At 40.5% G+C, this 20,355-nt stretch overlaps 2 protein-coding genes across 2 annotated transcripts; one reads left to right on the top strand and one right to left on the bottom strand.

Moving 5' to 3' along the window:
- Positions 1–461: 461 nt before the first annotated feature.
- vma21 (vacuolar ATPase assembly factor VMA21) lies at positions 462–2,568 on the bottom strand. The gene is made up of 3 exons (XM_085369833.1): positions 2,404–2,568; positions 2,052–2,161; positions 462–1,476 (listed from the first exon to the last, which is right to left on the bottom strand). Exons 1-3 carry the CDS (start codon positions 2,463–2,465, stop codon positions 1,337–1,339), a joined length of 312 nt encoding a protein of 103 aa, XP_085225959.1. The 5' UTR covers positions 2,466–2,568; the 3' UTR covers positions 462–1,336.
- Positions 2,569–8,021: 5,453 nt separating this feature from the next.
- Positions 8,022–9,901, top strand: LOC146638585 (uncharacterized). Its single transcript, XM_085369825.1, has 2 exons — positions 8,022–8,385; positions 9,271–9,901. Exons 1-2 carry the CDS (start codon positions 8,126–8,128, stop codon positions 9,539–9,541), a joined length of 531 nt encoding a protein of 176 aa, XP_085225951.1. The 5' UTR covers positions 8,022–8,125; the 3' UTR covers positions 9,542–9,901.
- Positions 9,902–20,355: the final 10,454 nt, after the last annotated feature.

The following is a 20,355-nucleotide window of genomic DNA, read 5'->3' as shown; positions in this document are numbered from 1 at the left end:
TATGAATTAAATAATCAGTTTTGACAGTTTTCCACACTGAATGTTAGGATTGGAACTGTTGTGACAATGTGTAAATGTGCTTCTGGGGTGGACTATTAAAAATAAGTTTGTTTACGAGGATGTTTGATCTCTGTGCGCACATTTTTTGGTTAGTTATGGCAACAAATAGTAGGGGAAGTCATGACCTCTTGTGTGATAAGGCTCACTCATCACATGCAGGCCTTATTCATAAAAATACAACAAAAAACAAACAGTTCATCCAAGATTTAATCAGAGGATTGCAAAAGATAATACTTTAAATGTGTTTTTTAATATCACATTTATAGTAGTCAGTTTGTTGTTCTGGTATTAGACCATGTAAAAAAACAGGACGCACACTAGAAACCTGAAAACAAAACTCTGCACTTTATTAAAAATAAAAGATGATTTTGTAGAGAATCAGTTTAATTCTTTAACCAAGCACAAATCGTTTCCTTTCATCTTTGTATTTTTAGAAAATACCACTAGAAACAACAAAAATGTACACTTTCCAGTTTATTTGAACAAGTCGGCACTCACATCTGCATGACGACCAACGTCACTGGCTACATCATCGACACAAAACACACAAATTTAAATACAGTGTGAATTAGGAACTCACTGCAACACCAAAGTTTCATAATGTCGCCACGCTACGGCACACAAACGCACATCAACTGAAAGAAAACCAAATTTAAACACTATTTAAAAGGGTTAACAGATGACTCGAATGATATGGTTTGCGTGAGATTTAAGCACATTATGGGTTTATAATGATGCTGAGAGACATCCTCAAATGTACAACAACTGAAATGTGATTAAAATAACATGACTTCGAGCTAATTGAAGCATTTTGGAAGCAAATCTTTCATATGCATTAAACATGAGGCAAAGTGTGTGTGCGTGCACACCTGCACACATCAGTCAAAACCCAAGATGCTTTCCTACAAGACAAACTCTTTGCTGAGAAGGGACTTAGAGCACTTAGCCAAATGGCAGCTTATGACAAAGCCTCTTAAAAACCACGGCTGTCCTCTGTTGACAAAAGTAATATTTTCAGAGAAAAAAAGAAAGTCAAGAAGGCGGGCCCGCTGAGGCTGGTGAGCAAGCACACTCAGCAAGCTCCACTCCCCCCCGCCATTGCCGGGGAACACAGAGTAGTTTCAGGCTTTAACCTCGGAGCTCTAATGCAGCTCATTGTAGATGGTCTTACAATGCCCATGACCTGGGAGGGGGTGGGAGGGGAGGGTGGGCTTGGATCCCTCCCCACGTCGGTCGGTCTGTCTCCTCTGGTCTTCTAAGCTGATAAGGATATGCCTTAATCATGTTTGCCCTTGCCTTTAGGCGCGCCTTCGTTCCAGGCCACATAAACAAACAAAGCCAGAACCACATGCACAGCGAGCACCGCAACAATGGCTGCGTAGAAATAACTGTCAGAGCTTGACATCTTCATCGAACCTACGAAACAGAAGCAGAGCGTTAATGGCGACGACCAGCAGCTGCATCACGGAGTTTAAAGTGTCACAAGTCAGGTTTATATTGAGGTGCTAAACACAACTTTCTCTGGCACAGAATGAAACCCAGAAAAATAAAAGCTGCAGTGGCTTGTTATGTCTTTCCATATAAACCTACAGCATCTCTGGTTGTATTCGATTATTGTGGGTGATATAAACCAGTATATTTGTCATTGTGGGTACTGAGGAGGTCGTCAAATGTGATAATTATGGGGGAAAGAGTTCCGATAAATCCCTAGATCCAGAATAAATGCACATTCTCATCTGGATTAGCTTTATTATATCATCTAAAATGGAAATGTTGGTATGGAATGACAAATACTATGCTAAAAGACTCTTACTATTAGAGCTTAAAGATAAACTGACTGCTCTATTAACCTGTCAGCAGATGACCACTGATCAATAGATTTTAAAATCTGGATGATGTGCTACGTTTACAAAATAAAGTAAAAACCCCAAGAAAATGTGAAAGCAGGAACAGAGTGGAGGTAAGTCCACAATCATCCGGACACACTTCACCTTCAAAGATGTACGCCTTTGATGCGAAATACAGTCCAATGGGCACCGTGACCATGAGGATGGTGAAGAACAGCAGAGTCTTGAGGGCTGAAACCAGGGAGCTTTCATTTCTGCAAAGGAGCACAAGTTCATGAGTCAGCCGGGATCAAACCACACAGCGACGGGGGCTCTGACACGCTGACTACGGATGTGGATGTGTACCCTGGTGAAAATTACATCTATGTTCCCGGATTGTGCCACATAAAAGATATGTCTCTATGGCAATGAACGGCACCGCAGAGCTCGGGTTTTCAGGTCACTAGGTATACAAGCTAGCCGTTAGCTTAGCTAGTTCGTTATACTATTTTCTCACCCTCTGAAATACTGCGGCGGTGGGGCGGAAGCGTCCAGAGATGCTTTCATAGATCCGTCCATTGCTGTACTGTAAATGAAGCGACACAACGACGAAACTTGTGCGCGAATATTCTCGCGTTTATTCTCTGTAAGCGTCGTGTTGACAGCGCTAAAATCGCTTCTTCCGGGATGGTCACGAGACTGGTCACATGATGAGATTAGACGCCAGATAGTCTCGCGATGACAGAATGTATTTGCCCGAGTAATCTGAGGATATAAAGGCTGGCTTTATCTTTCAGCAACATAAAGCATCGGACTGTTGACTGCTGTAGAATCATGAGGGTAATTTGCAGCCCAGATGTTGGTAAAAGTAGACTATTCACCACTTTCTGTTTGGGAAAGCCTTAAAAGATTCAAGTTCATGACAGTACAAGTATGACTTGTTTTTCCCAGAACTATTGGTGGTGGTGGAAGGTGATGATTTGAGCTTGTTTTGCATCCACAGGACCTGGGCACCAGTCATGAACTCCTCTGTATACCAAAGTATTCTACAGTTTAATGTGAGGACAGCTAAAACTTGGTCAAAATTGTAATATACAGCAGAACAATGAGCCAAAACACAGCATCGAATCTACTGCTGCATGGCTTGAAAAGAATCAAGGTGTTGCAATGGCCCACTCAAAGTCCAGACCCAACTATAATGCTGTGGAAGCATCTTTAGAGAGCTGTGCATATGTATAGAAGAGTGGGCCAAAATTCCTCCACAATAATGTGAGAGACTTATATAGTCGTACAGAAAATGATTCATTCAAGTTATTGCCAATAAAAGTGGTTCTGCAAGCTGTTATGTGAAATCTTAAAATTGCTAATTAAAATGGTTATTGCAATTGGATTAGTTTTAAAAATAAATGTTTTCCTAGCAGGGAGCTAGATAAATACAGTCATATAAACAGCACTTCACTGCCCTTCCATTCCCAAAGATATTCTCTGAAAATAAAAGTGGGTGGATTTTAATACGTCAACTATCATTACTTCATTCTTAAATGGAAAAAAATAACATGACATAACATAGCCTCAGTGTCCTCAGTGGCTGTGCATGCAGTCGAATTTCCCAGAGGAACCCACCCGAGGGATTAATAAAGTTCTATCTTATCTTATGCACAGTTCACATGGTCGGCATGTGTTTGTACACACACTCCTGAATAACACTGCTACACTGTTATCTCCTGTTTAATTGCTGATGTAACAGAAAGCCATTTAGTCCATTATGAGCAATTTGTGTGGATTTAGTATTGGTGCATTACCTACGTTTCTGGTCAAAGCGTTCCTCTCTGAGTCTCAGGGAGTGGCACTTTCTGCTCCAGTTGGCTTTTGTTGTTACCAGTTTCACGCTCAGCAGGCTCCCGAAAAACACATTCAGTTTGAAAAGACTCAAAAGAGACGAAAGAGAAGCTCTAAGAAGAATCTAGGGACCCATGTTCTAAATAATCGTTTCGCTTTCAGTGGCAATTTCACTCTCAAGTAGTTATCTCAAGGAGGAAAAAGAAAAGAAAAAAAAGAAAAAAAAACTCGCTAAAGACGTCAGTGAGTGTGAAGATGCAGCCGATTGTCATGGTGATTCATATTAATTTAAAATCTTCTTGCAGATGAACCAACATGAGCAATTTTAAAAACTGTTTTCTGCCTCTTTTGTTTTGTTAGATTTTGCCCTTTGGGAGACAGAGAGGAAGCACAGGAGAGCGGTTTCTGAATCGATCGTGCGTTCTTGTGTGTAAACTTGTGAAACCAAGTGTATTTCTCGTGAGGTGAACGGGTAAGCCTTGACCTTTATATGTGGAGGAAGGAGGGCGGAGGAATTAGCAGTTTGATGAGATGGCACTGAGGTGTGGCCCTTTTCCCTGTGTGGCATGAATATTACTGCTCACCTGTGTGGGATGATGATCTCCTGCTGTCTCTCTGTTAATGTCCTGTGTAGTTTATACATCGCTTGCTTATATATAGCGCTTCACCAATTCACCTTTATTCCTTCAGTATCTTATATGATGAGCTTAATTATGATTCTGGTGATTGTGGCGATGACTCACATGGATCAGGTGGCTCGGTTTCGTTCTCATTTTAAAAGCTGTCAATCAACAGCTATCATCCCCAATGTTGAACCGTGCAATAAACCTGTCAGTGTAGTTCATTCACCTCCTGTGCCTTTATTGTGTGTCTAACCATACATCCGGTTTTTATCTTCACCTAAAAAACTACTACAAATCAGCCACTTAATATTTTTTCATTCAGTTTTTCATGTCATTCAGCCTGAAATGTAATTTCACCTCACAAATAATAAACTCTTGCTAAAGATTCTGCTTTTCTTTTCTTCCTTTCTTCCTTTTTCAGCAAAATGGATTCAGTCTGTTGCTTATTTTCAAGAGACTTCACATTTTCTGCAATCTTTTAAGAGTGCTTTTTTTACGTTTAAATTTCTTCACTTTTCACTTCCATAATGTGTGTTTCGTCCTTGTCTCTCTGTATTTTCTTGGTTCCTCTTCTACTTCCCTTCAACCATTTGAGGTAGAAGGCTGCCCGTCCCTGAGCTTGGTTTTCCCAGAGATTTCTTCCTGTTAAAAGGGAGTTCTTCCTTCCCACTGTTGCTAAGTGTCTGTTTGCTCTGTAATATTTTATGATATTTATCTTATGATAGAAAAGTGCCTGTTTAAAGCAGTTGCTGTTGCAAATTTGCACTGTATAAAAAATTGAATGATTGCATTAAAAATTCAGTATCAGTATTTGTACACGTTATTGATGTAGGGGTTTGAATAAAAGCATTTGAAAGGGGCTTCTCTGGTGTCGTGGCTCAAAGAGTTGGCAGTTCGTCTTGTAACCAGAAGGTTGCCGGTTCAAGCCCCAGCTCGGACAGTCTCGGTCATTGTGTCCTTGGGCAAGACACTTCACCTACCGCCTACTGGTGATGGCCAGAGGGGCCGATGGTGCGATATGGCAGCCTCGCTTCTGTCAGTCTGCCCCAGGCCAGCTGTGGCTACAACTGTAGCTTGCCTTCACCAGTGTGTGAGAGTGAATGAATAGTGGAATTGTAAAGCACTTTGAGGGCCTCGAAAAGCGTTATATAAATGCAATCCATTATTATTTTAATCACATGTCATTCAAATATTTATTCTATTATTTTTTAATTTACAGTTTTTCATTAATTATTTTAAATGTGAAAAACTGGCGACATGTCTGCTCTATCATGGCTGGGATAAAGTCCAGCTGTGATGACCCTGAGTGGTGGATGGATGGATGGATTTTTTACCCACAGTCTGAGCCCACTCCAAAGGGGTAGAAGATAAATCTGAAGGGTTATGAGGCAACTGATTAAAAAAGAATAGAATAAAAGCCCTTAGTTTTTTTTCTCTATTCTTTCCATTGTAATTTTATACTTTCGTGCTTTTTATTATGACACATTCTGAGAAGCTGAGATGATACATCCCGTATTGATGGAACGGCAGGACATCACATGCTAATCATTACAGTTAGGACCAACTATAAAATAAACAGTGACCTCTTCTGATAAACAATAATCCACATCAAAATTCCTTCATCTAAACATGTTGGACTTATATTTTCCCTGGAAGCACATGAAAAACTGGAAATTAATTAGATGGTTTATTGCAGTGAGCTTTGGGAATAGACCATAAACCACACAAGACGGAGTCAGTACAGTCACTAGACGCACATGTTCACCCCGTCATGGTGGGATTACGAATTTTAATAAAACAACCAGCTCTAAAATAGAAGTCTGACAAAACTCGTGTTCTCAGTGGAATGCGAGCCTGTAGATTTGGTCTGTAGGCGTCTTTAATTGGAAGTTCATTTGAAGGTTGCCCTTCAAATGAATCTTGACCTCCGACCTTCTGGAAGTATTTCTCATGGACCCCTGTGTCTGGACTCCCCAGGCTATTTGGAGTTCACATCTCACCGACAGTCAATGCCAAACATGAGGTCCCGTAAATTCCACACCTGTTGTTTAGACCAAGCTACTCAGTCTCCTTAACAACAAGTAAGAATGAAACAGCTTTCCTGTTTGTGCAGCTCCTGATGTGGTTTAGGATTGTTGTTGGAACACAGTCATGTCAGCAAGCACTAGGAATTTATTTCACTTATTATTTCACATGATGTGCCAAACAGTGGAATCCTGGTTACTTTATAACTGAATATTTTACATAAAAAATAAATGACAGTGTGTTTTATTAAATATAGTAGCTTCTTTTTTCTGGCTTGGAACCACTTAAAAAACAAACAGATAACCTTTAAAGGAAATGATCAGGCTCTTTTAAAACAAAGGAAAATGTAAACAAAGACTTTTAGAACAGTTTCACCCAGACTCAGCTCTATATAGATCTGCTCTATATGGACAAAAGTATTGGGTCACCTACACATTACACCTGCAGGACCTTTTATGGTGTCCAATCCCTCAACCATATGCATAAACATGGAGTCTGCAGATGATGTCTAAATGATGTCTAAAGTCTCAGTTTTTACCCAGTGCATCTGAAGGGATGGCTCAGATGAAGGTCAGCCTGTCTAACGGTGTGTTCACACCGAACGCGATGGACGCGAATAGAGCGTCAGGTTTACATGCAAAGTCAATGGAAAGGCGCGATGACGCGCGATTGCGGGTCCCGCGAAAATTCGGAAGCAGATTTGTATGGCAAGCCGTTAGAGCCATAAATCGCCACTTTCCTAACCCGTTTGGTTAAGAAATGGCGTAAAAAACGCCGTTTAATTATTCAAAACGCCGAAAAAAGCGGCGTTCTGTTCCGACAAACGCCGCTTTTTCCGCCACTCGGATGGCGCCCTGAACGCACCATCCGAGTGACGTAAAAAGCGGCGTTCAAAGACAGACGGAAACGCCGTTTTTTACGCTACTCGGCACAAAACGCCGTTTTTATGCATCTTTGAACGGCGTTTTTTACGGCGTTCTCTGCCAGCTGTAACGGCGTTTAAAACGGCGTTTTGTTGAAATTATGCAGGGCACTCCCCATGGTTCCCTCATCCAATTACTTTCAACTCATTTCACCCAATCAAAGAAGAGGAAGTGCAGACCACACTAATGCATCACCGATTCACCTTGCTGCTAAGTGATTGCCTATTCAGTACCAGTGCTTGTCACAGTATTCACTTGTATTATAATCCCACTATGCATTTTGATGTGTTTAAGGCATGATCGAGCAAACAAACGACAGAATACTTTTTCTGAAACCTTAACTGTGTTACCTGTTATGGCAGCTAACAGGTAATGAGCAGAGCTAGCTCTGCTCATTTCTGAGCTTCTTTCTTATTTTCCTCTTTACTTCTCTTAACCTTTAACTTATGTTTTAGCAATCAGATCCTGCCATCTTGCATTACCGCTTCGTGCTAGTTATGTTGACTTTTCTCTTCTTTTGTCTCCACTTTTTTCACCCGTGTTTGGACACTCGGCGCATGGCTCCTTTGTTTACATTAGGGATCAGCTGTTAGCGCTGCGCCCTGCAGCTGCGCTACCGGCAGACAGACCCTACATCCCCAGTGAGGGAAGAAACGGGGGTGATGTCTCCCGAGGACACCTCACACACCATCTCTCCTTCCTGTAATCACTTTAAATGTGAGAAGGGAGTCTCCCGCTGCTGCTCTGCTCTCCACAGTACATAGAGAAGGGAGTCTCCCGCTGCTGCTCTGCTCTCCACAGTACATAGAGAAGGGAGACTCCCTTCTCTATGTACTGTGGAGAGCAGAGCAGCAGCGTAAAAGACGTCCTCGCCGTACCTGGGTCCATCAGGTCCTCCAGAGGCATGAGCAGTTTGGTGAGTTTCACCACTTGCTCCAGGAGCTGCGCCTGGATGACGGCCGATTCCAGCGCTATCACCGTCGGCCAGTTTGAGGACCTGTTTTCCCTCGTCGGTCCCAGCATCGCCCGCCTAGACACCAACTACAGACGCTCAATCCCACCTGCAGAGCGCCTGTCCGTCTGCCTGAGGTTAGTAAAACTATTTAATACGGTAGTCCTTTATTGATATCTGTGCTAATATGCTAATCCATCCAGTTATACACTGCTAACATGGATGTGCTATGCTAACAGTGAATGCTGTCGGTGTTTACTGAAAGCAAACTGTGGTACAGAGACGACTCTTTATAATATTTCTAGTGATACTCAGAAGGTTTCATCAAGTCCCGATTTAATTCGATTTATGCTGTTATCAGTGTTTGCATGATAGCATGGCTGTGGTGTCACATCAATGTATGCGCTCGGTGTTTGCTGATATCAAACTGTAGCATTAGGACCACTGAGTTAACCTTTGTAGTGATACTCACTCTTTATTTAGACCTGGTTTAATTCTGGGATAGTTGAATATTTGTATATAATCCCTGCAGCTGTCAGACTCTATAGCATGGGTCACAGCCTTTATTAAAACAGAGTTAGATAAAACTGTGAACAGTTTGGTTCATCTCTAGTTACATGGTTCTATCTTGATAAGCTGTCTTATCACAGATTAATTTTTCAAAAATATTAATGATTTAAGCAAGGAAAGGGCTACATGTCAACATACAACTCTTTATTTCTATTAATGTCTCACTTCATTCCTACCTGATTGACATGTTTAGGAATTATGAGTGATTGGCTCACTGTAGTTGTGAAAGTTGCTACCAATCAAATTATGATATGTTAAAGTTAAAACAAAACACAACTGTTTTAGATATTATCTAATATACATTTTGTAATTATCCTTATAATTACAAAATGTTTTATGTAAGATTTAAGTTTTGTGATTTATATCTGACATCACAAAAGTATTTTGGAATTTGAATAATGTATTTTGTAACTGCAGTACACATAATACTGATTTTGAACAATTTTGTCCAGGTTCCTTGTCACCGGGGACTCCTTCAGGACCATCGCGTTCAGTTTCAGAGTCGGTGTGTCCACGGTGAGCCAGATCACCCCCCAGGCAGCGACGTCCATCTGGGACTGTCTAGTGGACGACTTCATGGCTGTGCCTTCACCTGGAGACTGGCGGTCCATCACAGAGGGATTCCAGGAGCGCTGGAACTTTCCTCTGTGCTGTGCAGCTCTGGATGGGAAGCACGTCCAGACAAAGGCACCCCATATATCATATAGGAGACACACACATTGATATACACTAAATATTCATTTCATTTCTTTTTTGTGGTGCCCAAATTGATGCACCTGCTTGATTTTGTTTAAACAATTATTGCACACTTTCTGTAAATCCAGTAAACTTCTTTTCACTTCTCAAATATCACTGTGTGTGTCTCCTGTATGATATTTAACTGACATTTTTTATTGTAACAACCAACGATTTATACAGGAAAATAATGTCTATTAACAAGGTTGCCCAAACTTCTGCATCCCACTGTATCAGTATATTTTGTCATTAGTATAATATGAAATAAATTCTACATGTGTCAAGTTGTGTGCCAACATTTGCTGTGTAGTAGAACTGAGACATTAGTCATTATAAACATTTATTTGAAATAATATTAAAAGTCTCAAACAGAAAAACATTAAACATAAATATATAAAATATAAGAATTTACAGAGAGACAGGAATAAAAAGGACCAGCTGCTCTCCAGAGCAGGAACAAGGCTGAGGAGGAAATGCTCCATTGGAGACTGGTGTGGCCTCTTCAGGGACTCCAGGATGGCCAGCTCCACCGCCGATGGACCGTCCTGGGACCCGTCCCTCATCTGCCTCGGAGCCGTCCTCCTCTGTGGGCCTGTAAAACAGCACAAAACACAAAGAAATGAGAAGGCTGCTACTAGATTTTAATTTCAATATTGAAAAAAAAAAAAAAAACAATAACAGGATATAATCAGATTGGTTGTAGATATTTAGTAAAGGTGATCACAAGGGAATCCCACCGACTAAAAAGGTATCAGTGCTTGCTGTACATATCTGTGGGTGCAGCAGCAGGAGCTCAGGGACTGGGGATGCTCTGCTGCAGAATCAGTTGGTTCTATCAATACAGTATTAAATGTTAACAGGTTGGATATAATAATCGTAGAGTAGACAGTGGTCCCTCATTTATTGCAGGGGTTCTCAGAATAACTAGCCCCTGGTCACAGTTCTCACAATTGATTCTCAAAGTGCAAACCTTTGTAGATTGCAAAACGTAAAAGTATTATTATGCCGCGGTTTGTCTTCATCTGCCCGCCACTTTCGTGCGCCTTTTTCCCTCACGGTGCAGGTGTGTATTTCCGAATGAGGCTCATAGTTATGGGTGTTTTTGTGCTGTTTTTTCTATTGGACGCGATGGTTATCAAAACCAAACGTGATAAATTTGGCAAGCGCAGGAGATTTGTCAATCAGGCTGCAGAATGCAATGCTGTACTGTGCAATAAAAAATCAGCGAAAAAGCAAAGCAGTGACGGATGAACAGCGGGACCACTGTGTGCTGTTTATTAATAAACAATAAAATATATTCCTAAATGACAACATGCATAAAAGCAGAACGGTATTTGTACGTCAGTGGGAAAATAGCGGTGGCTTGCTAGCTTTTGTGCGGCTTCCCCGGGTCAGTGAAAACTTTCAAAAGAGAAATGAATGAACTTACCAGGTTGCCCGATCTCTTCACATATCTTCCTCCAAGCTCGGTCCTTTTTATTCCTGTCTCGGTACTGAAAGCAGCTGGTGTTGTACAGCTCCGAGTTGTTTGCTACCGCATTGATTAGCCTTCCCCTCCATTGAAGTATGAAAGGCTTTGGCTGGATCTGCCCCTTTGACCTAGGTAACAGTCACGTCACCAGGCTCCTGATTGGTTGTCGCGGCGCGATTTGACGCTGGAGTTCAGATTTTTCCAACTCGAGCGGTAGACGCGAAACGCGTGTATGCACAAAATGCAACACAAAAACTCACGCGCGTGGTTTTATTCGCGAGTCAAACGCGCCAGACGCGCTACACTGACGCGCGTTTCACGCGTTTTGGCGTTTTCGCGACGCAAATCTGCTTCCGAATTTTCGCGGGACCCGCAATCGCGCGTCATCGCGCCTTTCCATTGACTTTACATGTAAACCTGACGCTCTATTCGCGTCCATCGCGTTCGGTGTGAACACACCGTAATTCCCATCAGCAAAGCTACAAGGTACCAAAAAGTCACAAGCTTTGAATATGATGAAAATTACCAAAAAAAAGTGAAGTGGCCAAAAAAACCCTGAGAAATCAGTTTTTATTTCTCTATTCTCTTTTTTTGTTTTAATTTTGCATGGGAGTCAACAGTATGTCAGTGTTATAACTGGCTAAAAGTTGGTAAAACTGTCAGACAGAGATGGGCGTTACTGTAATCTGATTACTTTTTTCAGGTAACGAGTCAAGTAAGGGATTACTATTGCAAAAACGGGAATTAGATTACCGTTACTTTCCCGTAGGAACGCTGCGTTACTGCGTTACTAAAACTGTGATTTTTTTGCCAGAATGTCTCATGACAGTGACGTAAGCAAGTGCGACGTTCGTGACAAAAGCTGTGTGCAGATCAACAGTGGATCATATATGAATGCAGGAGAGAGTGTTTAAAGCGTGGAAGTACTGACCTTATTTTGAGTTTAATTCCATAAAAAGTGACAAAAACATTAGTGTCCGTTGTGCGTGGGAAGAAAACTTCTTTTTACAGCGAAAAAAAACCCTAAACTTCCAAGCAAGCACCGAGTGCGCTGAGAAACTCGCGGATTCTTCAACTGACCGCCGCGGCACACCTGCACCAGGGCAAACCTCCGCCTACGCTACTCCTGCTTTACAGGTGAAAATAGAGCAACAGGACCGCTAGTCTTTGATGTTATTTATTTTCTGTGTTTTACTTGCATCTATTTGAAAGACTGAGTGAAACACACAAAAAAAAAATTGTATGTGCTGGAATGTGCAGAAAATAAGTTTAAATGTTAAGCAAATTTCTTCAAGTCAGAGAATGTTGCATATAATTAAATTTTTGCTTGATGCATAAAGTTAAAAGATTAAAACTAATAAAACAAGTTTTAAAAAGAGAGACTTTTCCATTTGATTACATTTTGTATGATGGATTATACAGAAAAAGTAGAATTGGGCTGAAAGATCTATCGGTTTATCACCTATTCAGGTTGTAACTTGTGTTTTTAAAAAGTAACTAAGTAACTAAGTAATTAATTACTTTTGAAAATAAGTAATCAGTAAAGTAACGGGATTACTTTTTTGGGGAAGTAATCAGTAATTAGTTACTGATTACTTTTTTCAAGTAACTTGACCAACACTGCTGTCAGATGTAGTTGAAAAAGGTATTCCAGTCTATAGATGCATCAATACTGAACTAGAAAATAGCTCTTAAATAACAGAAAATAAAGGAGTATATAAAGACTGCATAAGCCCATAAGAACATTCCTTTTATCCTTTTTGTATTACGGTTGGAAAAGTTCCAAGATTTTGTCCTGGTCAAAAGCTGTGTTTGTACCACATTTACTTTATTAGGATCTGGTCACCACATGATTGGAAAGAAAAGGGCCTTTCCCAAACTGTTCCCACAGAGCTCAAAGGATTAAGATTTCCTTTCACCGGAACTAAGGTCAATCCCAAAAAAGCAATATACTACTGTCATTGAATTCAGTCATTAAAAGGTGTGGCTCAGTAGTTTTTACCATGTAGGGTACTTCCCAAACACGACATTTATGATTGACATAAATGTCAATCAAGTTGTAATCTTCTACTTTAAAAATGTATTAAATTTTGGTAATTTAATTAAATATTAAGTATGACGAGCTACATATATTTTCGGCACAATGGTCCAATAGACCTGCTGTCAATAGTGAGCATGGGAACATTTTCTCAACCAGAAATAACTGAATTAAATTAAGTTAAGTCCAATCCCCAGTGTAGACTATGATACAAATAAAGTCACATCAAATCATTGTCATCTTCCCCATTTCTTGCTCTCGTTGGCCTCTTTGGATGTACGACACCTAAAACCTCCTGATACTACTGTGACCCACAGCCCATTGGGATATGTAGGAACACATCATATGCATGATAAGGCAGGCAGCGCTAAACCCGATGGACAAATGCATTAGGAGAATTGCCATTGTAGCAGCAGGCCCACAGTGAGACTCTCCCGCTGTAAAAGGCAATGATGCGCAAGCGCTGTAGAAATTCCTCTGTGCAGAGAGCGACGTTACGTGCGGCTTCATCCAGCGGGCCAAAAAACCATCCTGTCACGCAGGAGCTGTGCCATATAATGCCTCATTGCTCATCCATTTTGTGTCAGCCGTGTTTGCGACAGAGTTCTGCTGCCGTAGAAATAATCGCCCACAAACAATTTGTTTCTTTAACACTTCTCATGTGCACGTTAAACTGAAGAGGGAAGAAAATAGGTAAGTAAATGAACAGCTGTTTCATGTCAGCAGATGAATTTGAGTTTATGCCTTGCTCCACTTGGTGCAGTTGCACAGAGCTCTGAGAGATCCGCTAAAAACAAGGCAAGAAAACCGGTAAAAAAACCAAGTTATTTACATATTATCTCAATATTTTACGCTGTAACTTAGCTCTAAGCTTACCAGACCGCTGATATCGAGCTGAGACTGAGCGCTGCTCAGAAAGCCCACGTGACTCATGCGGGACAGAATCACATACGTATGTGAAATTGACAAAATAGAGTCATGAGTTATGATGGATCGTGTAGCATAAAGCGGGGTGGGTAGACCATGCTGTCCTTGAACATAACAGAAAGAAAAATGTCTTCAAGCTTTTGCCCTTCATATTAAATCACAAAGTGACAGGCACAGTGGGGGGATCACTTCAGCCATTCATCCCAGATTCTGGATTCTATTACGGACGTTTCTGCTGAGTAACATGAGTTATGACACAGTCTTTTCAATCAGTCCACTTAGTTTAAGCACAATTATTATTTTACAAAGACGCTCTATTTTAAAATGATCTAAGATGGTTAGACATATTAAAGTAGTAAATCAAATATCAAAGAGACTGTGTAAGTGATTGATATGATATGATTATTACCAGCAGTGACATACAGAATTGATAGCTGTACATGGTGTATATAGATGAATAAATCCATATGTATTTATAAATGACCTACTAAGGAGGATTAATGATATATAAAGGATTATTTAAGCACTCGCTACCTTACTACTGCTTAATAGTGTTACATTATTATAAAGTCATACCATTATTTTTATTATTAGCGGAAGCTCGACCTGCATGCAGTTTTTGCCAGATTTGCATCAGATTCGTTACAGTTGAGAATTCTAAAGAAAACATGTAATTGCTAATAATTTGGAACCATTCAAAATGTAGGATTTTTAACTTGTAAAGTGTAAAGTGTAAAATGTAACAGTAACAGTCCATCAGCCGTTGTACAGCGATTTACCTTGACCATTGTAGACATCCTTTCTGTTATTTATAACTTGATTTAGCTGTAAATCATAAGCCTACATCGCTAAATTACTGCTAAATTTGATTTTGAGAACTGTTTAAAGCTGTGCATTTCATATGTGCAGCTATATATATACATATTATAGTCATTATAGTATGATTTAGAAATAATATTTAAATGGTGCTTTAACCCTCTGGATTCAACGAACACACCAGTGCATCCAAATCACATCACTGATTTAAGACAAGCGTGTTGAAAGCGTAGGCTTCAAACTATATATGTCACAAACAAGGATGCGGTGGACTCAAAAGCAGACTCAATTGCTCGAACTATGTATAATTTATTAGAAGGAACAAAAACGTGAACAGAACTGGGTTTAACAGAAACCATTCGCAGAAACTAAGGGAAATCCGTGGGCGGGGAAACAGGCGTAGAGCACAGGGAGAACTCGAACGGGAACTTTCTGTAAACACAGGAGAAAGGTGTTACTGAGTGACAAACGAGTAAGGGACAGAGGTATGGAGTGCCAGTGGATAGTCTTGGGCTTACTTGGAGACCCTGGTTATTAAGCGGGGGAAAAGGCTGCCATGGGAGCATTCCAGAGAGGATCGAGAGTGGGGAGAGTCCGGTCCAGATTCCAAGGAGGTGGAGAGTATGGACTGAAGGGCAGGCTGAGAAGAAGTTGTGTATGTGGTCCTTGGGTTCCGAGCAGACGGAAAAACAGGATGGAGACGGAACCAGCACTACTGGTGAGTGCGACGGGTGATGAATCACAGATGGTAGCAGGACGAACTGGCGAGGAGTGGCAGGCAGTGCTGGCTTAAAAACCCTCTAGGTGGAGCCCCGGAGATTGAAAACAGGTGATGAGCTGGCCAACTCCACCCCAAAGGACGGATGACAGGAACCTGGACCATGCCCAACCAGACACTCCCACAGCATATGACAATATATCAATGTCTATGCATATTGATATATGCATAGACATTGATATATGTATATTTTGTGTGACGGTGGTACTGTTAAACTATAAAATAATCTATACAAAAGCAAAAATATTCAGAATCACATTCTGTGTGTGTACATATTAAAGAACATGCCACTAGATATTTAGGATTGAGGTATTCATTTTAGTTTGATATTGCAAAGCCCCATTTGCTGACAACGGTTGGTGTAGGTCCCCCACAGTGCGGAGTAGGATTAGGATTAATCATCAGAATCAGAACCAGAATACTTTCATAATCCCTAAGGAAATTATGTGGGTTACAGTTGCTCCAAAACAGTAACGGTAACAGACTAAACTAATTAAATAATACAATATATTACAAAGTTTACAAATGTAAGAAAAAGCAGTAATGTATACAAATTGCTTAATTATAAATCTCAAGAATATTACAGAGGAGAAATATATATATATATATGCCATTTAACTCTAACCTGTGAAACATTTGTTATTTTACTGTTGGGCGAGTGCAAAAGGGTGTAACAATTGCAGTGGATTGGCATGTGGACCTCAGAGGGTTAAAACGAAACCAAATTAGAATAGATGTAACTCACTAGATGAGTGATTTTTTCAAAATAATTTCCATGCATGCTTGCACACCTGTAAACAGATCGCATTGTTTGGTTAAAAGGAAACCACAGGTTTGGTTGCTTATGGAAACCGTTAGGTTTTTCTTTCTTTGTTTAGAAAACTGCTAAGCTGGGTTATGTTAGAGCAGTACCTGCAGCATCGCTCCTCATGTAAAGAAGAAGCTATAGCGATGGGGAAAGATTACCCATAAAAGAAGGACAACAGGTAAATAGGATCTATAGCTTAAATGTTTTGGCTAATGTCTTTTTGACTGATAAGAGCTAATCAGCAAGCAAACATGTTTCCAGAGTGTCAGCAGCATTTTGCGTCATATTTGTGGATGTACCCAGTGTACTCTCTGCTCCACTCAGTATGTGTCACAATAAAACAGATGCAGACACGTGGACTGTAGGAGAAAAGAGACAGGTAAAATGAATATAACTCGACTTGACAATCAATTGTGACATTGCTGTAAGTGTAATAAAAACTTACTGAAAGAGTGTTAGTGTGCGTTGATGCTTGGCTTATAAAGACAGGTTTCTTTTTTAGGTTTTTTTACAACTATCATCTTGCTGGCCAGTGCACACCAGGCACTGAGGTTTTAATGTCCACTGACTTTTTTTTCTCTTGTGATCTGCTGCAATAGGACTCTCTCTGTTTGAGACCTGCATTATAGTTTAAGTACTTTCCTCAGCACTGTGGATGAGTGCTGTGTCGCTACATGTAACAATAAAACTTAAAGGGGAACAGTAGAGTGGGCTGAGAAAGAATTGGTAAAGCAGGGGAAGCTTGGCATAATTATGCATATATAATCATAAAGTGAGGTAAATGTGCAATGGGAGTGCAAACTTTTAGCTTTATTTCAAGGCGTTTAACAAAAGCTTTGCCTAAATGGTTAGGAGTTACACCCATTTTCATGTTTAGTCCTCAAAGACTCAAAAGTAACTGGACAACTGACTGACAAGCATTTTCCTGGCTGGCCAAAGCTTGTTACCTCATTATTCCAGAATAAATTGAGTAGATAAAAGATCTGGAGGAGATTCCAAGTGGTGAACTTACCTTTAGTAGCTGTTCCTGGAGCTCTCAATGCTATCAATGCCAAGTCCAGAGGGATGTCAAAACAACTAGTGCATGATACTAGAATTGTTTCTCTGGTTAAGAAAAACAACTTCACTGCATCTAGCCAAGTGAAGAACACACTCTAGGAAATGGTAAGAAGAGAAAAGTATGGGGAAAAAGAAACAGCTCATACTTATCTGCCAATCATGCCGGAGTCAGTTTTATGGCATGGACATGTATGGCTTCCTGTGGAAGTGGGCCACTGGTGTTTATCGATGCTGTGATTGCTGATAGAAGCATCAGGATGAATTGTGAAGTGTACAGAGCTGTACTCTCTGCTCAGATTCAGCCAAATGCTCCAAATCAAATCAGACAGCACTTCACAGTGAAAATTGATAATGACCCAAAGCATACTGTCTGCCAGACCTTTATGGAGCTGCGGTCAGTTGCGGCTGTTTGTGAGTCACTATGACGTCATTTTTGTTTTCAATAACTGAAAACATGCGCTGTTGGGTTGAGATCAGGTGACTGGCTGGCCTATTAAAAAACTTTCCCATTTCTTTGCCTTAAGAAACCCTTGGGTTACTTTTGAATAGGCCAGCCAGTCACCTGATCTCAACCCAACAGAGCATGTTTTCAGTTATTGAAAACAAAAATGACGTCATAGTGACTCACAAACAGCCGCAACTGACCGCAGCTCCATAAAGGTCTGGCAGACTCCAGACAGTCATTGACTGGAAAAGACTTTTTTCAAGTATCCAAGTATCAAAAAACATCCTTAGATTTTAAATTATGTTAGTTTGTGTTGGGGGAAAACTCTGTAAAAGACCCAGGAGAAATAAAGACACAATGAGACAAAGTTACTTTCTTTATCAAACGTGTACACGGGTGAGCTGCTAAGAACAACTCACACCATGCACAGTGGCTTGGTAATTTTTATAGGAAAGACAGTGAGAACAGGATAAGAAAATACAAAACAAATAAAATAAACAACTCCATATGTGGCGCTAGTCTCGTCAGCAGAGAGCTGGGAGAAGGCTGTGAGAGATAAAACAATCTAAAACAATACGTCCCAAAACAGTATGTCTTTGCTGAGAAAGTCTAAAAAGATAATTCTAAACTAATCTAACCATAGACAAAAGGGCATGCTTGCACATTTAAAAGAAGGTAAAGAAACATAGAAACATTTTTCCTGTAACATTCCCTCCTGTTTTAACTTATTTTAAATGTATACAACAATTGTCTGTGAAGGTTATTTATTAAGTATCTTAAGCAATTTTTAAATTCTCAAAATGTCAGCATAGCAGAAATGGAAGTCATTTGGTCTAAAGAATAAAACAAAAGAAAATAATACAAAGAAAAACATAGTAAATGAAAATCATAGTAAATGAAATAACAAGTGGAATAAACAAGAAAAAATAATAAAACTAAAACTACAAAAAATAAAAGGATGAAAACTAAAATGAAAACTTTGTATTTAAAAATGATGAAAACCTAATATGTAAAATGAAAACTTCAAAAAATACAAGGATGAAAACCTTATATTTTAAAATGAAAACTTCAAAAAATACAAGCATGAAACCGTATACTTAAAATGATGCAAACCTTAAATTGAAAACTTTATGTGTAAAATAATGAAAACTTCATATTTAAAATGGAAACTTTATGTTTAAAACTGAAGACTTCAAAAAAAATAAAAGCATGAAAACTTGCATAACCTACTAATGTTTTAATCAGTGCATGATCACTTGACAAGTCATTTTTAATCACCACGTCATTTATTAGCAGCTAGTACAAGTTGTCCTCTAACAGAATTGCAACGGGATGTTGTTGTTCTTCAGGCACGGCAACATAAGCAGTCATTGTAGTTGTTATCATCTGTGAAATCATTTGGCAACACACACAACACTAATATGAGCAGTGCTATCATGATGAGACCTAGAAGGAAAAATGGCTTTGCTACAGCAGCCAGCCATGAACCGCTGAACAGCCAGTCCAGCCAGCTTTGTGCTGTAGCTGCTCCAGGTGTGTGTTCAGTGACATATTTTTGCAGAGCGGTCAAATTCTGCAAAGCTTCATAAATGTCTCCTCCAGTTTCGTATCCATCAGGGATAAAAGTGCAACATGTTTCCCTGATCAGCTTGCAAACTCCTCCTTGTGATGCTGTTAGCAGGTCTAGTGTCAGTCTGTTCTGCAGCACCATCGTTCTGATGGCCTGCTGTTCTCCTGCTAAGGCGGTTCCCAGGGTCTTAGTCAAGTTGATGTGTCGTAGCAGAGCATATCGGTTGATTTCCACGTGATCCCGCACCTCGGCAACTCCAATCAAGCTCTGTAAGAATTTCCTCCTCAGATGCGAAACTCTGGTTCCTTTACTGCTTGGTGCCGTCCGTGCACATCCTGTCTGGTACTGAGTCTTTGTTTGTAGTATCATTCGGTAGCTGTAGTTGGAGCGACAGTTGAGGCTCATCAGTGTCGCGTTACTGGCACAGGTTTCGTTGAGTGAACAGTCCATACACTTCCTCTCGTTCCTCGGTGGGCAGAAAGTGTATATGTATTTGCATAGCAGTCAGTTTTATTATTCAAGTAAGCTGTAGTGTTCATAAACTGCCACCAGAAGTTAGTGGCATAGCCATGGGGAAACTTGGTGTACTTTCCTTTGTCATACAGTGTCTGCCTTTTCTCCATATAACGTGACTTGTTGTCCCTCACGGAAGCAAAGGTGAGGAGCCCGGCCATGGTCAGGGCCGCTGCAGTTGTTAAGAGCCACCACCTCATGACGACGGGACACACCCTCCTGTCGCGAGTAGACCCCCCGGCCAGGAAAGCTGACCCCTCCACCGGGCGAGATCACAACAAGTGGGCAAGCCTGCCGTCAGCTGTGTTTAGATGGCTTCACTGACTCGCCTGCAGTGACTCTGATGGATCCAGGATGGTCGTTCCGCAATTTTGCAA

Source organism: Diplotaxodon limnothrissa, linkage group LG2, assembly GCF_057381915.1.
Source record: "Diplotaxodon limnothrissa isolate DT_005_m linkage group LG2, D_limnothrissa_male_GT1.1, whole genome shotgun sequence".
NCBI classification, from domain to species: domain Eukaryota; kingdom Metazoa; phylum Chordata; class Actinopteri; order Cichliformes; family Cichlidae; genus Diplotaxodon; species Diplotaxodon limnothrissa.
The sequence above is the reverse complement of the archived record's forward strand: the minus strand, read 5'-3'. Positions and strand labels throughout refer to the sequence as shown.

What these genes read in the sequence shown, in the direction of transcription:
- vma21 (XM_085369833.1), bottom strand. Translation starts at nt 2,465, where the DNA reads ATGGACGGATCTATGAAAGCATCTCTGGACGCTTCCGCCCCACCGCCG. An exon ending in CCGCCGCAGTATTTCAGAGG is followed by an intron (nt 2,162 to 2,403) that starts GTGAGAAAATAG and finishes GCTCCTTTGCAG; the next exon opens with AAATGAAAGCTCCCTGGTTT. An exon ending in AAAGGCGTACATCTTTGAAG is followed by an intron (nt 1,477 to 2,051) that starts GTGAAGTGTGTC and finishes TCTGTTTCGTAG; the next exon opens with GTTCGATGAAGATGTCAAGC.
- LOC146638585 (XM_085369825.1), top strand. Translation starts at nt 8,126, where the DNA reads ATGTACTGTGGAGAGCAGAGCAGCAGCGTAAAAGACGTCCTCGCCGTA. An exon ending in CGCCTGTCCGTCTGCCTGAG is followed by an intron (nt 8,386 to 9,270) that starts GTTAGTAAAACT and finishes AATTTTGTCCAG; the next exon opens with GTTCCTTGTCACCGGGGACT.